Source organism: Dermochelys coriacea, chromosome 11, assembly GCF_009764565.3.
Source record: "Dermochelys coriacea isolate rDerCor1 chromosome 11, rDerCor1.pri.v4, whole genome shotgun sequence".
Taxonomy (NCBI): domain Eukaryota; kingdom Metazoa; phylum Chordata; order Testudines; family Dermochelyidae; genus Dermochelys; species Dermochelys coriacea.
The window spans coordinates 2993872-3018620 of NC_050078.2; the positions used below are offsets into that span (position 1 = coordinate 2993872).

General features: G+C 56.9%; 1 protein-coding gene across 20 annotated transcripts in view; it reads left to right on the top strand.

Annotated features, from left to right (window-relative positions):
• TNS1 (tensin 1) overlaps nucleotides 1-24749 on the top strand; it is a 279839-nt gene that overhangs the window by 82107 nt on the left and 172983 nt on the right. For 2 of the 20 annotated variants that reach the window (XM_043504827.1, XM_043504829.1), the window contains exon 1: nucleotides 6653-7251. The exons of 14 other annotated variants lie outside the window; for them this stretch is intronic. In XM_043504827.1, coding sequence (XP_043360762.1) covers nucleotides 7225-7251 — 27 coding nt within the window. In that variant the 5' untranslated portion in view covers nucleotides 6653-7224. Of the gene's footprint in view, nucleotides 1-6652; nucleotides 7252-24749 lie in introns of those variants that run through there. 4 more of the 20 variants (XM_038421335.2, XM_043504836.1, XM_043504835.1 and 1 more) reach the window with 3 other exon arrangements.

Here is a 24749-nt window from a genome sequence, read left to right on the forward strand (position 1 = left end):
GCAAATGAAAAAAGGTTGAAACTGCTGATCTAACAAGACCCAATGGCTGGAAGTTGAAACGAGAGAAATTCAGACTGGAAATAAGGCATACATTTGGAAGAGGGAGCGATTTACCAAGGGCCATGGTGGATTCTTTATCAATGGCTATATTTAAATCAGGCCTGGCTGTTTTCCTAAAGGATCTGCGCTAGGGATGATTTTGGGGCTGTTCTCTGGTTTGGGTTACACAGCAGGTCAAATGAGACAATCCCACCTGGAATCTGTGGATCTGGTGTAAACCCACCTAGCCCTGCTGAGTGTGGTGTCTCTGGCGATGCACGCTTGTTTTAGTTCCTTCCTCTGAGTCTGACCCCCGACCTCCCTGGTTTGTCTGTTCCTTCCCTCCTGTTCACCTGCTCCATGGGATAAGTTATGAGCTGTCTGGGGCCGTGTGCTGTGGTGCGTGTCTGCCCAGCGCAGGTAGTGCAATAAGCATCTTTATCCTTGGGTTCCCAGGAGCTACTGCAACATAAATACTACCTGGCTCACACCAGCTGTGGGGTCTGGCCAGGGACCTGGCTCCCCTTGGGGGAGCGGAAGGGGAGTGTGGAGGAAGAGAAATGTCTTCTCGCAGGGCTGCTCATTGGTGAGCAAAGCCATGAAGGCTGTATGGCTCCTCTGCCTTGGCTGAGGCTTTCCATAGGATGCAGCTGGGAAGGGGAAATAGGGTAGGAAGCGGGCGGGAGAGCTTAAGCAAGGATTTGGCCCAGCATCCGTATGTTACGTCACTGTGCCCAGGTACCAACCCAGGGCAATGTGAGGGTCGTCGGGAGTTGCAATGGAGGTTTCTTCTCTGGCTTGTTTTCAGTCCCTTTCAGACCCTTTGCCCCCGTGAGCTGCAACGCAGACCCGTAACCTCCGGGCAGAAGGGCAATGGTTTGCCCTGTCCCTAGTGACAATGGGGTCTCTCACTGTGGCCGTCCAGAGGCACCTGGGAGCCCGCCCATGTCCGTGTGCCAGGCTGGTGCCCGGGGGGAGGTCTCTGCGTTTGCTCATGCCAGTCTGTCTCTAGGCAATCGCTGGCAGGAGGGCTTGTTGCTCGGCAGGATTTCCAATGCTCTTAACCCCGAGTTCATATGTGGGGCTGGAAGGGGAGGCCCTTGCCTCCAGGGTGGAGTGCTTGATAGTCACATTGAACCATGGCAGGTGTCCAGACGATGAACCATCTGGCCTGGGGACCCTGGAGACAGTTCCTGCTCTCTGGCTGGCTGGAAAGCAAGGTCCTACTCCTTCCAGACCTGGCTGGGCTGTCAGCCTCTGGCCTGATCCAGTGGGGAGATTCCTGTTGACCTCAGCGGGCTTTGTGTCAAACCCATAACTGCCAGCAGCCGTCTGTGTCTGCACGCTCCAGCCCTCAGTTCAGCCCAATGGAAGCCAAATGCAGCAACGTTTGCAGCCTCTTAGCCAGCTCCTATGTCTGCCGAGGGGACTTGCTGAGCAGCAGGGAGATCCATTCCCTTTTCCCCGAGGGGGCCACGTCTAGAGCATCCCCCAGCCCCTGCCCGCTTGGGGAGTGAGAGGCCAAAGCTTGAGCACCCCTGGTTGTTTTGTTTTGCTGCTTATACCTGTGGTGGGGATGTGGCTGGAATCCGGCTAGCTCAGAGCCCAGAGAGCTTTCAGCCCCAGATTTCGGTCAGGTCTTGGGTCCTAACCCCCCCAGCCAGCGGTTCGCAAACTATGGGGCAGGCATCCCAAGGGAGGCGTTGGAAAGTGTCAAGCGAGGAGCGAGCTGTGTGGGTGTTTTTTGAAGGGCTCTGGCTGTCATTCCCAGGGGGCTTGGACTCATGCAGAAGGGCCGTGCACTCCTGGGAGACAGAGATAAAGGGGACAGCTGGAGCCCCACCACCCAGGCTTGGGCTCTCCTTTCTCACCCCCAATGCTCACACCCCAATCACCTAGAGGCAGGGGGACTCTGGCTGTCAGACCTGGGTTGGCAGCAGCAGGGCAGAAGTAAGGGTGGCAATGGGGCACAAAGTCCCATCGTGAAAAGTGATATTGTTGAGTATCACTTTTCACATTGCCACCCTTCTCTGCTGCTGCTGGCAGTGTCACTGCCTTCGGAGCTGGGCTCCCGGCCATCAGCTGCTGCTTTCCGCTCTGCCTTCTGAGCTGGGCACTCAGCCAGCAGCTGCTGCTCTCCGCTCTGCCTTCCGAGCTGGGTGGTGGTGTATGTACTTTAGAAAATGGTTCCCTAATCCTTTAATGCACCTCATCTCAGCAGATTTTGAATGGAAATGGAGACTTGACTAGAGTAAAAAGAAAAGGAGTACTTGTGGCACCTTAGAGACTAACAAATTTATTAGAGCATAAGCTTTCATGAGCTACAGCTCACTTCATCGGATCCGATGAAGTGAGCTGTAGCTCACGAAAGCTTATGCTCTAATAAATTTGTTAGTCTCTAAGGTGCCACAAGTCCTCCTTTTCTTTTTGCGAATACAGACTAACACGGCTGCTACTCTGAAACCGTTGACTAGAGTAGCAACCAGACCAGCCTGGGCTGAGACAGCGTCTTGCCAGCCCGGTGAGGATGGGGTTGCTCGATATCAGGATGGGGGATCTGTCGAGTTAGCCCTGGCGGCGGGGGCGGAGGGGGGAGAAGGGAAGGTGGGAGGTAATACTTTGATGGGCCCAACAGATGCTGCTGTCTGGCTATGGAGCAGGGCTGGGATCTGTTGGATAAAATAAGTCCTCTTCTTGTGTCCTGCCTGCCTGTGAGGATGGGAAGTCCCCGGGGACACCCTGCTCTTGGGAGAGACCCAGCTAATTCTGCAAAGAAGCAATCAGGTTTTGGGGAGGCAGCCTGGGCTACTCTAGATGGAGCTGGGCTTGTGGGAGCTTGTCTCTAGCTAGCGGAGTATGGATGCGGGGAGATACAGGGCTGGGTTACCCAGCCTCTGACCCCTAGCCAAAATGTCCGTCCTTATTAAAGGGCTAATTTTCAGACATGCTGAGCTCTGACACCCCCCGGCTGAAATCGATGGTGGTCTTTCTGCCAAATCGGCCCTGACGTTTACTTCAATCATGTATGAAGTGCCCATCACCAAGAGGCACTTGGACTCTGTGCATTTAAAAAACAAATCAATACGTGAATAACAGACTTGGCACAGTCTCCACCCTCCGTAGCCCGAGGACCTAGATCTGCCCGGAGCAGGAGACTGGAGCACAGAGGTGAAATGGCTGGGAGGGAAGTGGTCCCAACAGAGAACCCTGCAGAGCGGTGGATGGCTGCTGTGCTGGGGAGCAGACTCCAGCTGGGGGATTGCCAGCCTTGCAGGATCTAACTTGGGGACTTTCTCATCCAGAAGAGCTTGCAGGGGGTAGGTTCCCACTCTCTCTGTTATTTATCTGAGAATAGGCCTTTAACGGGATCCCATTTTGCATGGGAAATGCCTCCTCGTGGCCTATGTGACCGAGCCTGCAGTGAGAAGCAGAGGAACAGAAGCAAACCTTTTCACACTCGTTTAACTTCACTTTCCCCCCTCTCCTCCTTCCTTCCCCCTCCCTTCTTCTTCTTCGTTTTTTTTTAAAACACGTTGCCTAGTCCTGCTTTCAAAGGAAGACATCAGATCTGCCCCTCGCTTACAAACCACAACTGGAACCAGATGTGCAATAAAGCACAATGCGGAGAGGGAGGGAAAGCCGGGAAAGCTTGAGTCATCAATGGCTGGTTGTTTCTGGGGAGGTAGGCTGGGGTGGGGAGAGGGGCTGGGTTTGGGGACAGCCCGCGTGCAGAAAGGGAGCCAGCAGCAAAAAATGAATTAACCTGGCCAGGAGCGACGGGCTCCTCTAAGGGGCTGCAGCGGCTGTTGTAGCGACTGACCGTGGCAAGGCGCGTGGGCGTTGCGAAGGTAGCTCTGTGGATTCCTCATTTGAAACTGATTGATTGGTGCCCAGGCCAGACCCTGCAGCTGCCCGAATCAGATGAGCGGTGACAGCTGGGGAGCATGGCGGCCAGTAACGAGGCTGTGTCCGCGTCTCCTGCGGTGGCAGGTGAGCAGTGGGGTCGTGGGCCGCCTGCGAAGGAGAAGCCAAGAGCTCGGCGCTGGAGCTGGGAGATCCTTGCAGTGTCGGGAGGGGGCAGTATTTGCAAAGCGGCTTTGGATGCCTGGTGGGGAGAGGACAGGAGACCTGGACTTTTAGACTTTGCCTTGAGTAGGAAAAATGGTCTCATTAAGGTACTGATCTGGCCCTCATTCCCTTTCCTCTGAGCACCTCCCAGCATTCAACGTATTTATCCTCAAGACACCCCTGGGAAGTAATTTTGTCATTTTGGGAAACCGAGGCACAGAGTGGCTGAACGACCTACCCCAGGTCACAAATGGGAGTCTGGCAGAGCAGGGAATTCGAACCCATTAAGTCCCAGTTACCAGTGGGACACCCTGCTTGGGTTCAGCCTGGGCTTAGCTTGCTCACGCTGGGCCAGGAGCTGCAGCTGTTGGACAGCAGGGTCCTAGAGGCTGTGGTGTGTTGGGTCATGATCTACCAGGGCGCCGTGGTGCGGGGGTGGGGAGAATGATGCTCAGGGGGGTAGGTCTCTACGAACCGCCATGTGGCCGAGGGTCCGAGCTCTCCAAGAGGGGGGATGGCCCAGTGGTCAGAGCACCAGCGGGACTTCAGAGGCCCGGGTTCAAGTCCGTGCTCTGGCAGAGGTGCCCTGTGACCTTGGGTAGGTCACTTATTCTCTCTGTGCCTCAGTTCCCCTCTGGCTGATGAGGGCAATGGCGCTGCCCTGCCGCACAGGGGTGCGGTGAGAGTAAATACACTGAGGAGTGATGTGCCCAGATGCTGCGGTGATGGGGGCCAGCCAAGCCCCCAGCATGGACAGATGGTGATAGGAGGCATTGCACTGACTGGGAAAGGCAGCTGGGGTTTGGCTGAGGCAGGGCAGACTAACCCCCAGCCAGCTCCCCTGCTTCTCCCCGACGGCTGGATGGGGCTAGGCCCGATTCTGTATCTGAGCCGGTTCCCCAAAATGCGGCGGCTTGACTCCCTGTCTCCTGCCTTCCTCCCACCGCCTCTAGTGTCTGCAGGTGGGCACTGCACTCCCTCGCTCCCGCTCTGTTCAGCTAGCGGCCGGTGTCTCAGCATAGACGTGCAAGTTGGGCCGGTAAAACCTCACCCTCTTCTCTGGCCCCGGTGCCTTTCGTTCAGATTTTACAATTATGTCGCTCTGTTCAGCTGCTGTCCAAAATACTGTGAAGCCAGTTTATCTGCACCGACCATAGGTCGTCCCGATGTTAGCTTGAGACCAGAGAGCATCAAGGTCCAGCTCTGCTCAGCCTGGGAGAGCTGCCGAGCTTGCAGCCCAAGGAGGTACGGCTGCTGGCCCGGGCTTCGCAGAGGGCAACAGAAACAATGGAGAGGAAAAAGGGTAAATGCGACCAGCGTCTGTGTGTGTCGCACCATAACTGCCTGTTGCTGAATGCGTCGGCTTGGACCCGATTCCCTTACATGTTTTCCTGTCTGACAGGTAATTCAAACTCCCAGCATCCAGCCAGTCACATGCAGGGATCCCCCTAAACCTCCCCCACCGTTCCACTTCCCCGGATATTGGCGAGTCCCTGCTGGCTCCAGCTCCAGATCGTTCCAGGGTGGATGGGCCAGGGCGCTGCTGGACGTTTGTCGGGGACTGACTTCTCTCCAAGTTGTTTTTGGCGTGCTGGGGGGGGATGGCTTCTGTTGTCACCTCTGAGCATGGCGTAAGGAAGGCAGGAGACCTGGGGTTTAGCTTTCTCTTTGGGGTAGGGACTGCCCATTTGGTCTGTGTTTGTACAGCACCTGGCACACTGGGTTCCTACTCCTCGGTGCTGGGGGAATACACAGATTATGTAATAATGAGGAGAAGGCAGAACAGGGAAATATGCATCCGTGGCGTTACAAACCCCTCTGTCTTGCCATGGTGCCGGTGCCATTTGCTGGGGGATGCTAGGAGAAGGGTGTCGATGGGACGGGAAATCAGGCCCTGTAATGAGGTGTCTGGAGCCCCCAGGGGAAATGGGCATGGACAACACCCTCTCGTGGGTTGTGGCATACCAGCTGGACTGTTTCCTGCAGGGCTGAATTCGCAGCAGTAAGGATCACACCGTGTCTAGCCCCCGCCCCGAGTCAGGGATGTACAAGGGGCAGGCCAAGTACTGCCTGATGGCCGTCAGGAGAGAGGTACCCTCTGGGTACATTGTTCCATCGCTGGCCTTTAGTGGGTTTTATTTGCCCCTTTCTCTGTATTAGCTGGCACTGCCCACTGTCAGACACGGGATCCCAGCTCCCTTTGGCTCTGATCCGGGCTGGCAATCCCCAGTGGGGCAGGGAAATGTCCTCCCCCCCCTTGGACACCACTGTCCTTGCCCATGACGTCTCCCAGGCTGATCCCGAAGCCCGGTGGGGTAGGTGCCACTAGATCCAGACCAAACACTGCAGGGCGCCGGGGCTTTCAGGTAACTTTCCTCCCAGCCCCAGCATGGCAGAGATGCCAAACACTACAGCCGGGCGGCGGGTGATAAGGGCCAGACAGGCTGCCCCTCCGTCTGTTTGCATAGGAGCCTTTGGAAACAGGACGGATGACCTAGTTTGTTGTTGTATCTGACTCCCCCATCCTGTGCTTTTCCAGCCCCCTCTGCCTTGCCCGCCCTCCGGTTACACAGATGGGCCGGTTTTATGCCTGCCATGCCCTTTAAGGCGGAGGGGGGGGGGAAGGCCCCAGGCAACCAGCAGTGGTGGGGCTGGGTGTGTGTGTGTTGTACTTGGACAGCAGTGCGCACGAGGGAAGAAGGAAAAAAAAAAAGAAAGAAAAAAAGGCTTTGCTAATGAGTTGGAGATTGGGCGGGTGGGAAGGAAACCCCCCTTCGCGCAGTCCTGAAAGCTTTTGCTCCGCACTTGGTCGCTCCACGCTCCGCTCTCTGGCCTCACCCTCCCCAGACGCTTGGGGCTGCCTTGATTTCTCTCTCCGCCTGCAGGAATCCAAGCCCTCTCTCTCCCCCCCCCCCCGTGCCTGGCTCTTTTTCTCTTCCTGGGGGGGTGGCTGTTTAATTTCTTCACGCCCGCCAGCCTGTGCTTTAGCAACGCCGGGACCCTCCCGCGCCCCGGCCCCACGCTTCCCCCACCCCACTCGCCCCGCCAGCCAGGGGAACGCCAAAGGGGAGCGCCCAGTCCTTGGATGTAACCAACTCGGAGGCCGAGTGAAATCGGATGGATTTTGGGAGCGTCATGAAACAGGTAAGAGCCACCTAAGGCATCTGCCAAAGGGGAAAGCAACGCCCGGGGCTTTGGAGGCAAGAGAGCAGCAAGAGTTCGGGAGGGCTGGGATGCGGGGCGGAGACTGTCGGAGAAGATAGATGGGGTGGGATGCCCGGCTGTGCTTAACAGTTCCCTAGGAATCTTGTTCTCGGCCGTGACATGGGGATCAAATCCCGCGGCGGGTGTAACCCCCCCCCGGCAATCGGCGCTGTCCTGCCAGGGTTGAGGACGAAGTCTTGGTGCGTTCTGTGCCCCTTGCTCCATGCAACAGCTTTTTGGATCATGTACGACACTTGTGTGTTAAGCCAGTATTGCTGCATTTTGCTGATGTATTCCCCAGCTCCGTCTTTGGGACAGGCACAGGAAATCCTCTAGCTCCGTGTCTCTCTCCACGGTGCCCACCACCAGGGTATCTGACCTCACAGGTGGGAGGGGGAGGGCAAAGAGTGGGTACAGAAAAGGTGCTGACATGGGGGACGGGATGAGTTTGGGTCTGGCTGGAGCAGCTGGGAGAAGGCAAGGCAGGGGTGGGGCTGGGAAAGGTGTCTGCAGTTCCCGGCTGTTGTCTTAACGGTGTAGACAAGACCTGCTGGGACCTGAGTGTGAGCTGGGGACCGGTCACTGAAGTGTCTGTGTGTGCACGCAGGGGATGAAGGGGGAGAGGAGGAGGAGGATGCCATGGGTAGGGCTGGGAAGAATGTGCCAAAGTATCAACCAAAGGGAGCAAAAATGTTTCCTTGACCAACTGCAACAGGCCGGGATCCCGAGCCAGCCCCACCCACGGCTCAGGTCCCTCTCCCCCATCCTGCGTGAGATGTGCCAGCCACTTGGCGTTTTCACTCCTTCCAGAGAGCCATGGCTGTACAGGACAGTGAGCCCCTCCTCCCTCCAGCAAGGGTTAATTCTGCCCCCCACACCCCCCAGGGTGTCTTGGCTCACACTGGCTGGTCCAACCTCTTCCCGGGGGCTGGGGCTGTGGAATGAGCAATGGTTAATCCGGCGGGTTAATGAGTGCCCAGGCGATTCAGTGGCATGGAAATTAAAGAGCTGCGATCTAGACATCGCAGGTTCCTGGGGCTCGCTGCCCTGCGCCCCTCGTGGTCCCCAGCTGAGAGGGTTGCGAGGCCGTGCCGGGGGCCTCCTGGGCCCAGGTGCCCTCTGAGCTGAGGGGCAGGGAGCACACGGATGATCAGGTCCAGGAGAGAGTTAAGCGAAAGCTGCTGCTTGCCTAGCTTGGCCCCGGCTCCCCGCGCAGCTGTTTTTAGGCTTGGTCTCTGCTGTGTTCCTAGAAAAGGAAACGGCCCTCACAGGCCTGGAAAGGAACCAGGCATCAGCGCTGAGAGAGAGAGAGAGGAAAAAAAAAAAGCAAAACAAAGGCCTGGATCGGAAACTCTTAATGACCCGCGGCAGGAGCCGAAGGGAGCTTGTGTAAAAGGGTGTGTGAAGACAGGCAGTGCCGAGGGGGGTCAGGGCAGGGGGCTTGCGTGGATGGGGGGAGAAGGGGCCATGCCATGGTGGGGGATCCCTCAAGTCGCCCCACAGAGGTCTGCTAGTGGGTTAGAACAGGGGCTCCAGTCGATGCACCTCACTAGCTGGCTGTGTTCCTAGGTGAGGTTGTGGGGGGGTGGGTGGGGGTGTCTCAGCCCAGATCCAACCAGATAGGAATTGATGGCTACCAGGCCAGGGCGTGTCACTGGAACACACCCGTCCCCCATGGGTCAGGCCCAGAGGGGGCTACGTCATACCCTGAGCACTGGGCAAGGTGGGCCCTGCATGGGGGAAGCACGCCCTGTTTTGCGATGGATGCTCAGAGGACTTCAGTCCCCAGGGCCTCACCCCAGCAGCTAGTGAGTGGATCCTGCATGGACCCCAGAAGCCAAAGCACGATCGCTGCTGAGAACCCCTTGGGCTTTCTCTCTTCAAGCTGGGGGACCGCTTACCTGGGCGGAGAGCCAGTCCTGCTGGGAGGTGGCGTGCTGGGCCCCTTTAAGGGGCTCATGTGCACTAGCAACCCAGGAATGGTGCTGTTCCCAGACTAATCTGTTGGTCTTTAAGGGACACGCCACCACAGTGAAGAGGACAAGGTGCCACAAACCTCATCCAAGAACGATCTAGTACTTAAAATATCTGCTTTAGCAATTCAAGCGGGGCGGGTGGCCCGTTCTTTCGGGAGGAGCATAGCGTGTTAATGAGACTTCCCCGGGGCTGGCTGGCTGCAGACTTGACAATGATCAGAGGTTCCTTCCCGCTGCACCATGGACTTCTCTTTCCCCCGCTGGCCTGGGCTGGGGGCTGCTCCCTCCTCAGCCCCTCCCTTATCTGCACTCTGGCCGGATGAGACAGCTGTCAGCACCGGGGGTCGCGTGGCTGGACCAGCGCCGCATTTCCCATGCCTCTCGCCAGAGAGCTTTGTGTATGCGTGAGAGCGGGAGTTTGGGGCATAGGTTGCTGGGTCCTGGCAGGGTCAGGCAGTCCTGATCAGTGATTGGGGCTGCTCAGAGAACTGCCCCGGGATGAACCTGGCTTGCAGGCTTTATTCGGAGTTCTTTGGTGCAGGTGGTTAGCTGCCCGTGGGGCGTTAAGGAAGTGGCAGGAGTTGTTTGCACGCGACAGCTGCCAGTGGCCTGTAGAATAAGCGGGGGTCCAGTGTATCCCCTGACCCATGAGCACCATAGGGCTGTCAGCCGTGAAACCGGGGACCAAACGCACTATGGAAACTGACCCACCTCCACCCCAGCCCCAAATTCTTCTCCGATGCCCCAATTCCCTCAGCTGCCCAGGTCTCTGCTGCAGGGTGACTCCTGGCAGAAAAGAGCAAGTGACTCCTCCTAATCAAGCCAAGGCTGGTGGCTGCAGCAGGGGCGGGACCGGCCTTGCAATTCAGCCCTCCCGCAGCCAGCGCTCCGATGCCCCGGGGTCCGGCCTGGGCCGAGACAGCCAGGGCTGGCCCTGCCATGCAGGGAGAGTGACCGCACCCCTTTCCAGTGGGGGTGAAATATCGCCAGCAGCCTGTCGTGCTTGACAATCCTGAGGAGCCGGACAGCGGGCTGAGCTGGCAGCGTGGACTGGGCAAGCCTAGGGGTGCTGCCCAGGCAGGGAGAGGACGCGGTTGTGGGCAGATTCCTCCTTGATCCGGTGTCTCCTTAGCAGGGCGTGTCCCTGCTCACCCCACTCCTGCGACAGCCCCGCTTGACCGGGGGGCTCCCCGGCTCCCAGCGGCAGGGGAAGGGCCGGGTTCTGCAGCTTTCCTGGGGGACCGTGTCCGGGATGAAGGGCTTGGAGGATCAGCTGACTGGCGCGCGGGGGCCCTGCCCGAGGAGGCGTGCTCTGGGTCACTGGGCCGTTGTTTCGTGGCGCGGCTGGGGTGGGGTGGGGCGGGATGACGACGCTGGGCGTTGATGGGCAGGGCGGGGGGAGCGGAGCCCACTGGGGTCCTGGCGTCTGTGTGCGGCGAGGCTGCTCTGAGTCACAGCAGCCGGGGCGCGGTCTCCGCTTTGGTGGAGCGAGAGCCCCGGAGCGAGCCGGATGGGTTCCCAGGCCCTGGTGCCAAAGAGCCCCTCCCGGCCGGGCGGGCGAACACACCGCGATCCCAGCTGCTGAGCTGGTCCGTGCCTCTGCGGTCAAAGCTTTGGAGAGAGATGCTAGTTGTGCGTGTTCCTGCCCAGCGAGTCCCCTGGGCCCCCCTGGCTTCTCTTCACGGGAACTGGGTCCAGCGTCGCCATGCATTGCCAATACCTCTCTGTCCTCAGACCTCTCTGGGCAGGCAACATAGTCTCGGGGCCACCTCCCCTCCCAATCGTGACCCCTTTCACCATCCCCATGGCAACACCCTTGCCCGCTCCCTTGGCAATGTACTGATGCTTATGGCATTTCCCACTGTGACGTGGGAGCCAAGCTTTGGCCTTCGTTAAAGATAATGAAACTCATTCTTGCCCCGTGCTTCCTTGCTGCCTGGTCCGTCTCCGCCTTCGTGCCTCCGTCCCCACCCCGGCATCTTCCACTGCCCCGCTGGGCAGCCTTCCTCCCCGCTCCCTGCACCCAGTGCCTTTCTCCTCCCCTCCTGGCCCGGGCTAGGCCCAGGTGAGAGCTGTTTGCCCAGGAGAGGTGCTGCTCCTATTACACCATAAAGCAGCCAGAACGTGCCTGCCTTGGTGAGGCCCGGCTGTCCAGGTCATGCAGAAAGCCCCATGGACAAGACCTGGCTAGCGGGTCTCTTGCACCGGTGCTAGAGGCTAGTGTGGGGTGCGGGACAGGCTGTGGACAGGGGCTGGCAGCTCCGGCTGCAGATGGAGTCAGGAGCAGAGCGCTGCTGGGTTTCCCCTGTGCCTGGGGTTCCCAGGGGAACCTCACCGGCTAAGAGTCCCTGCTAGAGTCAGATTGGGGGGCGATCCCCCAGGGAGCCGGGGCTTCTCTGCAAGCGTCAGGCAGGGCGGGATTCCTTGGTTCCACTCCCCTTCAGCTATTCCCCTGGGCAAGTGGCTCAGCAATCCCCAAGGGGGGTTCTGCATGTGCCTCTTTCCAGGGCGGGGCAAGGAGGGGGGTTGATCTCCATGCCTGATGCTGGGGTCAGGCTTTTCAGCGGTTCTTGGCCACTTTCTCTGGTGGTGTGATGTGAAGGTGCTGACCCAGATCCTGCCGGAATCTGGGGGGGGGCAGCCCCACAGGCAGCTGATGGCTCTGACCTTTCCCCCACCCCCAGGAAGTTCTCATTGCTCCGTCCAGCCAGGGCTTTGCTCCACCGGTCCCATGCACCTGGTAGAGCCTGTCTCCGTGGCAGACACGGGGTGGGGAAGAGGGTTCCCTGGGGCCGTGCATTGGCCTGGAATCCGGAGAGGAACTGATCTGGATCTCACCCTACCTCCTGGAGGAGCCCGTTACAGGGGGCAGGGGCGTGGCCAGGGGGGCTGGGCACAATGCTGAGGGGCTGTGGGATGATTTACCAGGCTTGGGGAGGGGGTGTTATGGGGACGTCAGGGTGGGGGCTGCTCTGAGAGGCAATCAGTGCTATTCCATTGGCATCTCGGTGCCAGATCAAGCTGGTTGTGCCAAGACCCCCCAATGCCTTTCCCCTCCCATGCACTCTCATCTTACTGGCACCATCGTCACGGAGACCACACCTGGGCGGGTCGGAGCCCAGCTGGCAGGCGATGCTATCAGGGCTGGTTGGTATGCTGGCAGTTAGTTGCAGCCTCCCCTCTGCCTGCTTTCAGCCTCCCGGCTGGACACCCTGCCATCTGGTCCCAGTGCAGCTTGCTCTCATGATGCAACATTGGCTTTAGCCCAGACCTTCTGCTTGGGAGATTTGGCGTGGCCCGGGAGTCTGGATAGCCCTGGCAAAGTCGGGAGCGTGGCCACCCTGTCTCTCCTGCTTCGGCAGCCTGCATTGTTCTGCCGCAGATTCTAACCCGTGCGGCTGAGCGGCTTTTTTTTGGCCTCTGTCCGATCTCGTCGGGATGGTGAGAGTCGGGGATGGGGCCAGCGTGGGCAGTGATAAACAGGGAAGGGACAAAGTGGAGAGTTCAGACAGTGGGCATCTGCCCCCTAATGCCGTGAGATCCCCTAGTGCCCTGAGATCCTCATGGGTAGGTGTGGGCTTTTGTCTACATCCAAATACTGCCAGGTTGGCTAGTGTTCAGCCCGTACACACTGCATCTAGGTGCTGGTGGCTGCAGGTACGATGATGAGTAGAGTCGGATGCTATTGGCAGCACGGTGCTGTCGTGTCAGGACAATCAGCGTCCCATGTCTGGCCAGGAGTTTTCAGAATACAAGTGTGCTTTCCAGCGTGCGAAGGGTCGATAGCCTGGGACATGAGTGTTTTGCTTTTGTGCCATGGATGAAACGCTCTGGGCTGCTGAGCCTTGCCAATCAATTCCATCTCTTCTTTTCCCTTAAAATGTAGGTGAGACTTCTCTAGTGGAGTTGTTTCAGGAAGTCCTGCCTTCCGGAGGCAGTACCTCCTGGGATGCTGGAGGAGGAGGGGATCGCCAGGCTCAGAAGAGGAGTGGTGTAGACAGACTTCCGAGCACAGCTCCACCCTCTCCTCCTTGGCCGGCAGGATGGGCCATAGGACTTTTGGGGGGCAAGCTCACAGAGGAAGCCATAGCATGGATTTGCCCTGGCTTGGAGTCTAAACTCACCTTTGGTGTGGAGGAGCGGAGCCCATGCAGGGATGATCCGGCATCTTCCGCCTGGGGGGACGCAGGCCATGACACGTGCCGGGGGCGCAGGAATGCTGATTGAGTCCAGTCAGGGTTGTGCATTCCTGGGCATGGCATTTGGCTGCCATCTGGGCTGGGTAAACAGCCGAGGCAGGTGGCAGGGTTAAGTCGGGAGAGCTTCTGCAGACTGGAGCCCGTGGGCCAGAGCCAACCCTCGGTGCAATGCACCCGGGCCTGCACTGGCGCCTTGGAAACGTTGCCTTTTTAGGCCTTGGAGCTGAGGCATTTCAGCAGCGAGCTCCAGGCCCAGCTGTGCACAAAACCCTCCCTTCTGCCAACGACACTGGGGGGGGGAGTTGCTGGCTAGAGGCTCACCCGAAAGGGCCTAGAGTGAGCCCTGCCTCCGGTCCGAAACGGACAGCTGCCTTCCAGACGCTGCCTGCCCAGTCAGATGGCTGCGTCCTGCTTGCTAAGGGTCCTTGGAATCAGGAAACGAACCGATGTCTAAGAGAGACCTTCTTATCCCTCAGCCGGCTCCCCGGGGGGATGGTCTACATGCAGCACTGCGCCGGTGTGTGATGTCAAACTGATTCCGCTAACCTAGTGCCGAAAGCCATATGGATGCGCTTTGGTTTAAACCCGGGTGATTTCAGGAGGTCAGTCAGGAATTTGGTTTAAGCTAAGGTGCAATCAGCCCCCCTTCACCCCCAAGGTGAAATGAATATCCATGCAGGGGCTTGCTCCGGTTTGAGTTAAACCGGTTTAGCTAAGCTAGTGGAAATCCTCTGTCCTGCAGGGGCTTAGATGGTCACACTGGTCCCTTTGCGCCTTAGCATTGGGCCTGGACAAGTCCTAGCAGACAAGGAGCAGTGCTGCTTCTTCCATTGGTCCTGCCAAGCTGACACAGATCCCGGGGCAGCTGGCGGGGCTGGCAGGTAATCAAAGCCGTTTTGAAACTTGCAGCCCGAACAACTGTAACCTGCATCCGATGAAGTGAGCTGTAGCTCACGAAAGCTTATGCTCTAATAAATTTGTTAGTCTCTAAGGTGCCACAAGTACTCCTTTTCTTTTTGCGAATACAGACTAATACGGCTGCTACTCTGAAACCTGTAACCTGCAGCAAGTGGTGAGCGATTAACACGCAGCCCATCCCAAGCGGCTCAGTGTTGTTTTTAGATCCCGCAGCATCTGATCAGGACCATGGAGATGGAATGTGACTGATGGGAGGCAGGATGGTGGGGATCCGGGCAGGAGCCGGGGTCTTTCTGGTTTGGAAAGGAGATGGGGAGATCTGATAAAGGGATACGGAACAAGGTGTGGAACAAGGAGTTCCTGGGTGCCCTGTCTTGTAACATGAGAACAGGATGGCACTCAATGCAAGTTTATTCGTTGGGACAGGGACTGTCTGTTTGTACAGCCCCTTGCACCATGGGGTGCTGGCCCATGGCTGGGGCTCCTATGAGACTAGCTAGTGGCTCTCAGTCTCTCTGCTCCAGGGAGTGACCAAACCGTCAGCTGGAATCAGGAAGGACTTCCCCAAATGGCACAATAGGGCTCCATTTGAGCTGTTTTTAACAGAGAGCAGGTTAAGGGGTGACTGATCACAACCTCTAAGAACCTACCTGGGAACAGAAATCTGAGAAGAGAGGGCTCGTCAGTCTAGACCGATTCAGACTAGAAATTAGGTGCCACATTTTAACTGTGAGGGTAACAAATCATTGGAACAATCTGCCAAGGGGCAGGATGGATTCTCCATCACTGGACTTTTTTAAATCAAGACTGGCTGGTTTTCTCAACGATTTGCTCCAGGAATGGCAGTGCCCTGGCCTAGGTTATGCAGGAGGTCAGACGAAATGGCCACCACGGGGGTCCCCTCTAGCCTTCGATTGAATCTGGGGAAATCCATCCTTTTTGCCCATTCCAAACTGAGCAGTGAACTCCTTTGCTGTTCATTCACCCTTTGCAGAAAACATATGCAGATACCGAGAGAGGGGAAAAAGTGCACAGCACAACACTCTGTGAGCTTAACCCGTCGCTTCGCACCTAAACGGAGCACCCAGCACGTCAGCACAAAAGCCAGCAGATTTCCCCTGACCTTTCTAATGCAGCTGGATGCGCAGCCTGATGCAGGAGCTGTGGATGGGCTGCGATCCCTTCTCCTGAGCCTCAGAAAGATCAAAGACCCATTGGGTCACACCTCGTCCATCGCTCTCCAGTACCGGGGGTTCCCAGGGGTTTTGCCAGCTTCAGTTCTAATGCTCCCCCGCATTCCACCCGTTCCCTTAGGAGAATGTGCCTCTGGCTGAAGAAATTGCAGTAGGTTTTTCCTGTTTTTTTGCCTAAAATTTCCTTTGCTCAGTTTCCTTCTGGTTAATTCTCACTTGCATTACGGCAGCCCTGATGAACCCAACCGAGATCAGACTCCCTTGTGCACGGTGCTGTCCAGACACCTAAGGAGGGACAGTCCCTGGGCTCACAGCCTAAACAGACAAAGGGTGGGAGGGGAAATGGAGACAGGAAGTGACCCAGCAGAGGTACGAATAGAACTCGCAATCTCCTTTGAATCCCCATGCGGTGCTCTATCCATTGGCCCACACTGCCTCTCTTTCATCTCCTTCTGTCTTGCTCTACCTCCTTATCTCCTCCCCTAGCATTAGCAGGCCCCGGGGTACCCGCTCTCAGAACATGCAGAGATGAGCTCGTATCATAGCGTGGCGTACCTCCCGGTGTAGCCTGCGGGCCCAGGACGGCTAGCTCCGAGCACAACCAGTGGGTGGGGGCACTGGGCTGTTGGCAGAGTGGCACGTCTGCTGAGCCAGGGGGCTGCCTTTCCCAGACGGAGCTCAAGCAACACGTGACTAACCGCCCCGGGTGGAATCCTGGGGCTTAAGAGTCTCCATCCACCCGCAAGGCAGCAGGTGTTCCTTCCACCCCGGGGTGCCCGTCCCCAGCCCGACTGCTGCTCTGGGCAGGCCGGGTGACTAGGATGCCAGAGGAGTGTTGGCTAATCCATCAGCCCAGAGCCACTGAATCCTGCCTTCTGTTTCCCTATCTAAAGGGCCCCCCCACCCTCCCCTCCCTGGACCTTGGGGCGGGGGGTGAGGGTGGAGTCAGCTGGAGTCACGGCTGAATACCTGGGGGATTCTTAAGTAAAACCAGGTGACCCAGCTGGAGAAAACCTATATCTTGGGGTTCATCTCCCAGCCCCCGCAGTCTGAGCCTGACTCCCCCCACCCCTGCCAGGCTTTTCCATTGACCTCAGTGGGCTTTGGGTCCGGTCCTGCCTTTGTTCCTTCTTCAGCTTGACAGTCTTCAAAGGGGGGAAAAACCCCCAAATCTGGAAACAGACGGACACCGGTGAATGCAGAGGCTTTGCAGGTAGAACTCCCCACTGAGCCGCTTCCCTCACCCCTGCTTCTCTGCTGTCTCCTCTCCCCTTCACCCCCAGCCTGTCGGGATTATTTGCTCTGTCTGCCAGTGACGTTGTACGGGGCAGGGACTTTGCTGTCTGAACCTGTTGCTGTTTAAATAACACAGGTAAGCGACAGGTGAAGGCTGTTCCTAGGATTGCTTGGAGGGTGGAACAGGGACCCCTCATTGATATGCAATTGAATGAAAACAGAATCCAGGCTGTCCCTGCTGAACAGGTGTGTGATTGCTGTCCGGGGAGGCAGTAACCCTTGCAATGCCGAAGCCTGGATCTGAGCATGGGGTCAGGGCCGGGGGAACAGCCCAGCTCTGAACCCCGGAGCACAGCGCATACAGGGATGAGCACGCGGCAGGGATGCAGGCATAGCCAGACTGGCTCAGAGCTGAGGGCTGTCCAGCCCAGTGTCCTGTCTCTGACAGTGACCAGCACTAGCTGGGTCAGAGGAAGGTGTGAGAACCCCCAGGAGCAGATAGGAGATAATCTGCCCTAACGTCAGGTCTGATCCTGGTCTCTGAGAGGTAGACATCGGCTCAAGCCCTGAAGCAGAAGGTTTAATAGTCCTTCCACAATTGTCAGGACAAGGCTGGATATTCTTGTGCTCTTTGTAGATGTGCAGCCTCTCTTTGAATCTTGGCCTCAGTGACTTCCTGTGGCAGTGAGTTCCACAGGTTAATCACACATGGTGTGAAAAAGCGTTTTCTTCGATCAGGATTGAATTTCTAAATTCACTGCATCTCCCTGGTTCTTGCGCGATGGGATAGGAAGAACAGAACCTCCTGATTTCCCCTCTTATAATCTATCTCCATGTCAGAGTTTTTTCCCCAGTCGCTGGATCTCTGTTATTGGTTACACCAGGTACAATCAGACTTTTTCTTTCTTTCTTTGCTGTACTGCATCATTTTTCCTTCACATGTTCTAGGGCTCATGCTCTGCTCCTGAGGGAGAAGCGTCCGAAGCGGTTGTTACAGGATAGAGACAGCAGTTAACAAGTGCTGTGCGGAGTGCTAGAGCTGGGTGCAATTTACTGGCTGGGCGGCTGTTTGGGAGAAGATCACAAATATCCTGCAAAGGCTCTTTTACTTAGTATTAGGAATGGACCCGCGATCTGATCCCCTGGGAGCTTTCGGAAAGAGTGAGGGCCTAGGGCCCCAATCCGGTGCCCTTTAAAGTCAATGGAAAGTCTCCCCTGGCCTGTGGTAGCTAGATGAGTCCACAAGTGTGTCATGAAAGGAGAGAGAGGGCTGGAAGCTCCATTGCATTGCACTGTGTGTCACCATTCGCCACCACCACCCCGTGCAAAGCACTAGCAGCCAGACCAGTGGCAGTGGAGAATCAGGCTCCCTGGATGTGCTTACACTGATCCCAGGAGGAGCTGGGTGCTCAAGGGGAAGGGGGGGGGGAAGCTGCTTCGGGGGGAGGGTGACTTCCTCAAGAAGAAAACTTTTTCCTTTTGGTTCTGCCTTGGGTGGGTCAGCTTTTGGCATCAGGCGTAAGGTGGGAGGACGTTGGAGTGGGGGTTGATGGAGAAGGCAAAGCAAAATAAGAGTTTTCAGGAGGGACTGGCAGGAGAAGAGGGAGGTTGTCCCAGGCATTGGGGATGCTGTGAAGAAAGGGAAGTGGGCAAGATACCGGAGCATCCCGACCTGGGGCAACTGAAACACAGAGGGGGTGAGGCACAGAACTCCTTCCTCTGAAGTGTGAGTGCCGGCCACGGCTGCAGATGGGACATTGGGTGCGGAGGCCAGGGCTCTGGGCGGCACCGAGAATACTTCCCGCACGCTGCAGGGCTGGCTGGTTCTTGCTCCTATGCTCAGGGTCTAACTGATCGCCACACATGTGGGGTCGGGAAGGAGTCTTCCCCCAGGTCAGCTTGGCAGGGACCTTTTGGGGGTTTTTCGCCTTCCTCTGCAGCGTGTGTGTCCCTGGCCAGCGCTCTCTGGGTGTATCTCATTTAATCATATCCCTGCCATTGCGGGCACCTCTAGCACGGTTCTCTCTTATCGGTTTCTAGGTAAACTAGCCTGAATTGGTGGGATCCAGGGGACAGCGTTCCCCCAGAGAGTCCCAGGCAGGACCATCTGTATCCCTGGTCATGATCTAGCCTCCCGGGCAGCGCCCGGAAAGCAGCATGCTCCTAGCACTGCGTTTAAATCTCCAGGCTGGAGAGGGTGGGATCCTGGCTGAAATTATCGGCCTCTGATGCCAGCTGAGCCACTGACTCACCTGTGGCTTTCGCCTCCCTACATCTCAGAGAGACCCCAAGTGGGGAACAAGAAAGCAGGGCTCCCACCGAAAGCCAGATGCCGCGTTGGAGCGTCAGTGGCCCTGGAAAAATAAAACTCCAACCCCCAAGTGTTTGGAACGGGATAGTGCTCACGCCTTCCCACTCCCAAACTGGACATGTGGTTCCCCCCGGAGCATTCCTGCCCTCCTTGCCTGCGGGCCGATTGCGCAACCCTCTGTCAGGTTGATGGGCTTCTTGCCTGGTTGGGGCCCTTCTGCTCTCAGTGCCCAGTGATTGTCCAGGATCATGCTGGCAGGCAGTGGTTTGGAGGGGGGAGGTGGGGAAATAGCTGAGAAATTCTCTGGGCGTGGAAAACCCCTCAGTGGAAACATGCCGTCCTCTGTGTGCGTTCCTTGTGGAACAAACAGAAGATTAGCTGGGGCTGTCAGAACTCTGCCGCTAAAAGAAAAAAGACAAGACGAGATCGAGGCAGGGGCTTCTCCAAAGGAATTCAGTTTTGCCAGCTGATGTGCTATGGCTGGTGAATGCAAAGATTTGCAGCTGGCTGGAGACAGGAGTGGGACTTGAATAGAGAGGAAGGGCCAGCCTTGGTGGTAAAATACCCCTGGCACTGACAACTCCACTGGGACGGGCTGTGTCAAGTCCTGGGCCAGAACGACACCAGAACTTGCAAGACCAAGAGATCGAAACTCATGTGCCTTCTTTGAGAGAGGGCAAGGCTTCATTGTGGTGGCTGGGAATAGAGCATCCTTGTCAATGGCTATCTCTGCAGGAACAGTGTGCGATTTGAAAGGAAAGGAAGGGAATTATTTCAGCCTCCTTGGTAGATGGTAGGACAAGGAGCAACCACCGGAAGCTGCTAAGGAGAAGTTCAGACTAGACTGTGATGGATTAGACCCCCCCACCCCCCATTTCGGGGTGGCACCGGACTCCCACTGGGGTCTCACTGAGCCTGCCTGTCTCACCAACCTGGGTTTCCCTCACTTGGTGCTGCTGTGACAGGTTCTCGAGCCCCCTTCCAGCATACACACAAGTAGGGACACACCCAGCTGTAGAATCGCACAGAGTCGGTGGTCAGCTCTCTGGGGGAGGCCTCAGCTAGGGGATTGCTCAGCGCTCCGGTGCGCACCCTCTCTGGAGTGTAACCCCCAAATTATATTGCCTTGCGCTGTATAGAAATCCATATAGCGTAAGCTCATGAAATCCCCCCCCCCACCCCCCAGCGTGGAGGAAGACATTCACAGCTTTTTGCCTCTCCCACCAGTTACGATGGGTTTTGGTATAAACCAGAAATAAATTTATTAACTACGAAAGGTAAATTCTGAGTGATTTGAAGGGATGGCAAACAGAACCAAGCAGATCACTGAGCAAACAAAACAAAACACACAAACTAAGCTTCATACACTAAAGAAGCAGGTTACAAATAGTCATTTCTCACCCCAAATGTTGTTTTAAGCAGGTTGCAGAGTTTCTGCAGCTCAGAGTTTCAGTTATTTCTCTTTACAGGCTAGAGCCCTGTCTCAGCCTAGCCTCAGCCCTGGCCTTTCCCCTGCTTAGATCCTTTGTTTCTTCAGGTGTTTTCAGCAGTCTTCCTTCTTGGATGGGCAGGCAGAGGAGAAGAGCCTTGATTGACTCACTTCCCAGCCTTAAGTAGGATTTACATAAAGCGGGAATCCTTTGTTTCCAGTGGAAAAATATCAGCTGTGTCCAAGGTGATACTCTGTACCAGGTGATATCATCACATGACCCATCTTGCCTAAAACACATCTTAGTTATGCCATATTCATATCATAACAGTATTTCTATGAAGAATATGGGGTGTAGCGTCACATCGACGTGAGGTGGAAAAATCCCCTTTGACAGTTTGGGCAATGGGACAGTGGACTCGGCACACCGGGGGCATCTGTGGAGGCATCGCTGTGTGAGATGCAGGAATGGGTTAGAGATGAGCCTTAATGGGAAGGATGCTGTAAATTACAAGGTGATCAGGCTGGGCACCCACGATGTCTCTCCTTACCCTAAGGTCCATGCTTCACCACATCCAATCCTGGACCAGGGTTATACAGCCCCCTTAATAATGCATGGGCTTGAGCTGATCTCCCTCTGGGTGTGGAAGCCCTTTCCCTCCACCTCCAGGGTGGTGCTGTGCAGTGTGGTGGGTTGTAACTTCTGCTAAAGCCCTGGCCTCTTTTGGAGACTGGCTGCCAGCCTAGGTGGACCCCAGGTCTCCTATGACATGGCAAGATCCCCTTCTTCCTACTGCAGCAGCCTCTCGCAACACAAACGCTGCCTTCCTGGCCCCACAGGGCTCACGCTTTCTGCGCAGGTAGTGACAGGCATGCACCAGTCCTGCATGCTCGGGATGTTCCCTGGAGCGTCCAGCCCCTGATCACCGAATGCTTCCAGAGGTACCAGGCCTGCCGTCCCCAAAGGAACGGTCCGCCCCGGCCTATAAGGGTTAACGGAGGGCCAGCACTTTGCTTAGCCCCGCGGCACTGAGATCTGTTTACAGTGAAAACAAGACTTGCGTAGTGTGAAATGACTCCAGCCATGGAAAACAAAGTGCAGGGATTCAGCGAGCAAGGATACAGGAAACCAGTGGTTACGTATAAAACAAGATCATAGCACGCTTTCTCGAGATTAAACTTAACTAACTGGGTAGCCTCCTGCCTAGAGAAGCTTCGCTGCCCCAAAGTTCTTTGCGGTGTTTTTCGACATGATGCAAAAATGGCGGGGAAGAAACCTTTTGATGTGATCCTGGCCGAGGGTCCTCCTTCGCGCCCTGCTCCTTGTCCCCTCCTGTGAGCTGCTTTCTGAATTCCACATAACCTGTCCTTGACATTCAGTTCAGACGGGGGGCCCGTGGTGACAGAGCCAATACTTTGTTTACACGTGAAGTGACAGAAGCCTAAGCAGCTCTCGTCTGGCAGAAAGCCGACGTTTCACCTTTGCTGGTGACTTGTCTACACTTAATCCGCTAGTTGCTGTAGCGCTTCACCGATGAGAGACATTCTCCCGTTGGCATCGGTAATCCTCCTCCCTGAGAAGCCGCAGCCTGGGTGGTGGAAGAATTCACCCTTGAGTGATGTAGTTATGCTGACCTAATTTTCTAGTGTAGACCTGGCCTAGCACCTTGATACAGCCTTTGCGGCTGCATTTTCAGAGTATGGCCCAAACTCCTTATGCAGTGTTGGTACGTCCATTTCACAGCAATGTTGAGGATCAGTGTGCCACCCGCTTTCCTTTGAGACCTCGCGGCTGTTCCTTGGTGGAACCAGAATCCTGTAACCCCTGTGCACCCCTTGTCCGTTGGCATTCATTGGTTCTTGGGTCCACCTGAGGGATTGGCTTTGCTCCTTGCTAGATCCAGCGTGAGGCGGTGGGGGGAGTGGATGGTGCTGGGGTGGGGGGCCCTGTGCTGGAGAAAGGGGGTGCATTCTGAGCAGGGGAGGCGAAGGAGGTGGCATGGGGCACCGGACCAGAGAGGCTGTTCCAGACATTGTAGCTGGCATGAGGGAAGGTGCGGACTGCTCATGGGAGAATTCAAGCGCCCTTTTCCTGTGCTCTCGCGCCCCTCCCCCCCCACGCTCCATTGTGTGGAAATGGGGGGCTCTGTCTCCCCAGACTTCCTCTGCTCCCCTTGTTTATTTCCCCGCCTGAAGTCCTCAGTGGGTGTTTTTGTGACAACATCGACCGTCCCCATGGCAGCCGGGTGACTCGGAGACCTCCTGGAGCGCGGGTTGTAACTGCAGCTGGGGACCTGGGAGCAGCTGGGCTCATGGAGCAGAGAGCCCTGCTTTCAGGCCAGTCCCGAGGAGCGGAGAGAGATGGGAAGGAGCTGAGGCAGCCCTGCTGAGCGCCCCGTTCCGATCCCTTTGTAGGGCCCAGCCCTTCCCCGGATCCATCCTCTGCCAGCCTCCTCGCTGCTGCCGGGCTGTTCCCCGGCACTCAGTCCTTCTGGTGGATGCCAGACCCTGGCCAGATGTTTCTAAGGAATTTAGTTGCTGAAAAAGACAGATCGGCACCGAGGAGATTTTCAAAAGCGCCTTAGCAAGCTCAGCACCGAAGTCCCACTGAAATCACTAGAGGTCGCGCTGGATCTTAGGTGCCTGAATCCCTTTGGCAAAATCTGTCCACCGGCTTAGTCTGCGCATTGTGGAGGGCTGTGTGCTGCTGTGGCATTCCCGACCTCCCCGACTCTCAGCTGAACTCGTGGGACTGGGGCATCAAGGAGAAATGGAGCATTCGTTCTTCGCAGCACGGTATCGTCCCAGCGGCTCCTGCTGAGAATGGGGCCCTGCAGGGCCGGGTGCCAACGGCATCAAGAGGCCCAGATTTGTAAAGGTATTCAGGGGTTGCTGTGCCCAGTGCTGCAGCGCCTACCAATCCTTTCCCAAAGGGATTTAGGAGCCAAACACCTATTGACAGTTGATGGGGTTTAGGCTCCTGAGTCCCTACCCCAAAGAGCTTACAAGACAGATGAGAAAGTGTGGGAGGGAAACTGAGGCATGGAAAGGTGAAGTCACCCAGCAGGTGGGAATAGAACATGGGTCTCCTGAGTTATAGTCAAGTGGCCTACCCACTGGGCCATGCTGCCTCTCGCTGCAAGTACCGCCTACTCTTACTAATGATAATACTTAGCGCTTTGGCTTGCTCCAGCCGGCAATGCAAGGGAATGTCATTCTCTGTGGTTTGTTGACAGGTTTCTGTGGACCATAGTGGTGTCTTAGGGTGAAAGGCCCCCTTCTCCCCAGGAAGCAGCGATATCCCAGCGAGGAGCACTGCAGCTGAGAGGCTGCATCTGTCTGGGGAGGCTGCTCCTCCGGGGCAGATGCCTGGTGCCGACGAAGCAGAGTTGGTTCTCATGCCTGCTGTGGCTGGAGTTGCCGGTGCTTGGAAGTACTCTCTGCGGTGCTGCGTGGTGACCTGTCTATGGGCAGCTGCGGGACAGGGCCGGGTGTTTGTGTAACAAGGCCTGTTGCCAGAAAAGGACCTAGCACCACACCACTGACCTACCACCAGCTGGGGACTGGCCTGGGAGACTTCGTGCCAGCCTTAGCCGTTGCTTACGCGGGGCAGCGCTGTTTCCAGCTCGGTGCCATGTGAACGTTAGTGCCCTCAGAATAGCAGGATAGCCATGGCAGCGGGATGGCCCGGCTGCCCACAGCCGATCCCGTCAGAGACCCTAGGTAAATCCTTGGTGGACTCGCCGCTCCCAGGGCCCGTGCTGCCATGGCTCTGCTGTAATTAGCCCGCTAGTGCAATCACAGCTAGTGCAGGTATGTCCACCCGGCCGGGGAATTACCTCTGCGGCTGCACCTTGGGGGCCAGCGGGTTCCTCGGTGCAAAGAGAAACATAACAGCGGTAGGGGCCTTTTCTGGGCAGGGAAAAGCCAACCCTGAGCCTCAGGCTGGGTGCAAACGGGAGGCTGGTGGGGCAACTGTGCTTTCTCCCTGCAGCCGTATGTTCTTTTTTCACTCCTCTGGGATTTCTCAGCCCTCCGTCCTTCCGGGTCCCAGGGTTAGCAGCAGGGAGGACCGACTTCCTCTGTGTGGGTCTGCGTCTCCCTCGCCGCTTGACCTTCCCCTCGTGGGAAGCAGGCAGGGCTGGGGAAGGAGGCCAGCGAGGAAAACATCTGGGG